We start from the raw sequence: 3,334 nt of genomic DNA, 5'->3' as shown, positions 1-3,334 counted from the left end.
TACTGGACCAGGAAGTGGTCAAACTGGCCCTCGGGGACCGTCCAGGACAGGCTGAGGGAATCGGGGGTGGCGTCAGTCACGGTCAGCTCCCCCAGGCGAGGCTTGATGGGGGGCTCAGGGGTCGCGGTGGGCGCTGCTTGGGTGGTCTCGGCTTCATCCTCTGGAGCTGGACAGACAGGTATGGGGACAGTGAGGTCCCTGGGTCCTCAGTTCAGCATAGAAAGGATGTGTCACAAAACACAAAGTGCCCGAGAGCAGGACGATGCTGCCCACAGAGCCTCCAGGAAAGCTCTTCTTGCTCTCCTCTCCTGTGGCCTTTCCTATCCCTCACCCTGACCCCCTGCCCTCAGCCCCCACCTCACCCCCACCTCCCAACACCCAGGCCACCCCTCCCTGTCCCTCCAGCACCGCCTCTCTTCTGAGCACAGCCCCACTCGGCCTCTGCACCCTCGGCCTCCCTGCACTGGGGTCTCCTCGCCATCTTTTGTTCACTGGGCTTCTGTCTTTGCTCCCCAACAAACTCAGCACACCCCTCCCGAGGCCAGAGCTCGGGGCATGTTCCTGGACCTGGCCCCACACCAGCTGCCAGCAGCCTCAGGGCATCTTTACCCTGAATTCCCCTGGATACCTTCCTACCCCACCTCCAGTCCCCGGTCCTGGTTTGGGCCACTGTCACCTCTCACCAAGGCCACCAACTGCCTACTGGCCTCCCTGCCTCCAGGCTCCCTGTCACCCCATCCCCATCTTCAGCCCCCACGGATGAGCTTCACACAGGCACAGCTGCTGGGGCCATCTCAGCACAGACCTGAGCAACCACCTCCTCATCCCTGGGAAACCCCAGGCATGGTGAGCGGTCCCCTCCTCTGCTCCCACACTTCAGGATGATCCACCCACTGCAAAGGACACCCCACTCAATCCTCAGTGCCTCTCACGTGCTGTGCTTTCTAGCCTCCTGGCCTTTGCACCAGCTGTGATGATCCGACACAGTTCACCTCCTCTCTAAAGCTGTCACCAAGCTAAGGCCTGCCTGGCCTCAGGTCCTGGCTGTCCCCCGGGTACTTGTGGTCAGGGTGACTTCATTGTCCCTTCCCAATCCTGGCTTGGCCCCTGGGCTCCACATGCTCATCCTTCTTTGCTTACTTTCTGGTTTTCCGCTTGTGCCCACAACTGTGAGGCCCATGAAAACATGAACTTGTGTGTGTCACTTTCCAGCTTCTGCCTATGAAAGAAAAAAGCAGCCCTGACACCCGTGAGCTGCCCTTTCCCTCAGCCAGGCCGCGATTGCTTGGGACTGGCCTGGCACAGTCTGGTCTTGGCGTGGTCCAGTTGAACACAGACAATTTCATGGAACATCAACATCAGACTAGGCCGTTAGTCAGTAGGATGGATCAAGGCAAGAACAAGGCCAGTCTGTGATCATGTCTCAGTATAGACAAACTCTAACACTTTCCAAAGCACAAAAATAACCAAACATCACCCATCCAGCTAATCTGAGTGATCGTTGCTTCTTTACCAATGGCAGCTTTGGCCTTGCTCTAGTTGACCCCCGCAAAGATAAGACTTAGTGAGATGCCTGGTAACAGGGCTATCCCTTCTTCCTGACAGCATCTAATACAGAGCAAAACCTTGCTTCCTTAAACGCTTTCCCAAAATACCACCACAAGCCCAGTTCCTTAACAATCTCTTTCTAAAGCCTCTTCCGGAGTCACCCCACAGTCGTCCTGCACTGCACGGAGCATAACTCCATCCGTTCAATTTTTGGTGAGTTTCTGGAGGTCGTTGGCCAGAGGACATTGATACCCTAAAATTACAGTGCCTGGATCAGGGCATGGAATTCTTTGCTGAATGAACAAATTGGCCCATTGGAGGGAAAGGTCTGTTCCTATTCCTCTTCCAATGGTGGGCCTTCAGAGTGCACAGTCAACACGCTGCCCCTCACTGCCTTCTGTCTTCCTTCATGGCCCCCAGTCAACTCCACAGAGAAAGCACCCTACCAGGAATCAGGGACGCAGAAAAATTCTCTTCAACAGATTTCAAAAGAGGGTCCAATTCCTTGGTCGTGAGGAACTTTGCTACTCAAGGGGCGTAATCACGGGCCAGCAGCATCTGCATCATTTCTTGTTGGAAACGCAGAATCTCTGGCCCTAGCCTAAACCTGTTGAATCCCAATCTGCCTCTTAGCAAGATCCCCAAGCATAGAAACGTGCAAAAGAAGCCCGACTGGTGAGAATATTTTTGTTTTCATGAAGTTGCAGAGAAAGCAACATCTTCTAAGGCCATATTCCCCACCCTGCCTCACTCACAAACACTCACCTGTCACACCCACAGCAGACACCGGGCCCACGCGCCGCCCCTCGTGGAGGCCGTACAGGTGCATCTTGTACTTGCGCCCGGGCTCCAGGCCCCCCACGGTGACCTCGCTCTCCTCGCCCCCGACACGCACCACCTGGGGCCGCCCGTCCCTGTCCTTGTACTGCACGGTGAAGGAGTCGAAGCGGCCCTGGGGGACGGTCCAGGAGAGGCTCAGCGAGTCAGGGGAGGATCCTGTCACTGTCAGCTCCCCTAGGAGTGGCTCCTCAGGGGGCTCTGGGGCCTCTGTGCTGGGTTCTGTGGGGCTGGGGGTCTCTTCCTCTGCAGCTGAGAAAAGGAGATATAGAGAGGATGCCAGGTCCTTGAGTGATGTGCTCAGGTCTTCAGGGGAAGGAGGGAGAAACCACGGCCACTACTGGGTACGTGAGGTCATTTCAGAACAGCCCATTCTTGGGGCTGGGGGGTCCTGCTCAGCTGACAGCTAACACACATGACAAGTTCCAGGGTCAGCTGTGGGGGACCTGGCACAGCCACCAGCACAGCAAAACTCCCGACGGCCCCTCTCCGCTCAGGAGGAGCCGGGGTCAACCTCACAGGAAGGCCCAAGGGGAGCCCCAGCCCCAGCCACAAGCAGGTCTGTGGTGCTGACCAGACCCCTGTCACATTCCCCACCAGTCATCACCAAAGAGCAAGAGGGTGGCCCTCCCACAGCACCCACCCTGTGGCTCCCACTGTTCACTCACCCGTCACCCCGATGACAGACATGGGACCCACGCGTTGGCCACCGTGGAAGCCGTACAGGTTCATCTTGTACTTGTGGTCTGGCTCCAGGCCTGAGATGGTGACCCCGTCCTCGTGCCCCGGCACCCTCACCGCCTTGGGCTGCCCGTCCCCATTCCTATACTGGACCAGGAAGTGGTCAAACTGGCCCTCGGGGACCGTCCAGGACAGGCTGAGGGAATCGGGGGTGGCGTCAGTCACGGTCAGCTCCCCCAGGCGAGGCTTGATGGGGGGCTCAGGGGTC

General features: G+C 57.7%; 1 protein-coding gene across 1 annotated transcript; it reads right to left on the bottom strand.

Annotated features, from left to right (window-relative positions):
- Window positions 1-4: 4 nt before the first annotated feature.
- On the bottom strand, window positions 5-3,330 carry LOC112617841 (tenascin-X-like; the record flags this gene model as incomplete). Its single annotated transcript, XM_025374505.1, has 3 exons — window positions 5-166; window positions 2,314-2,637; window positions 3,054-3,330. Coding segments are annotated over 3 exons (763 nt in total), but the record flags the coding sequence as incomplete, so codon positions are not given.
- Between the last annotated feature and the right edge of the window lie 4 nt (window positions 3,331-3,334).

The sequence above is a fragment of the Theropithecus gelada genome, unplaced genomic scaffold (assembly GCF_003255815.1).
Source record: "Theropithecus gelada isolate Dixy unplaced genomic scaffold, Tgel_1.0 HiC_scaffold_5057, whole genome shotgun sequence".
NCBI lineage: Eukaryota > Metazoa > Chordata > Mammalia > Primates > Cercopithecidae > Theropithecus > Theropithecus gelada.
The sequence above is the reverse complement of the archived record's forward strand: the minus strand, read 5'-3'. Positions and strand labels throughout refer to the sequence as shown.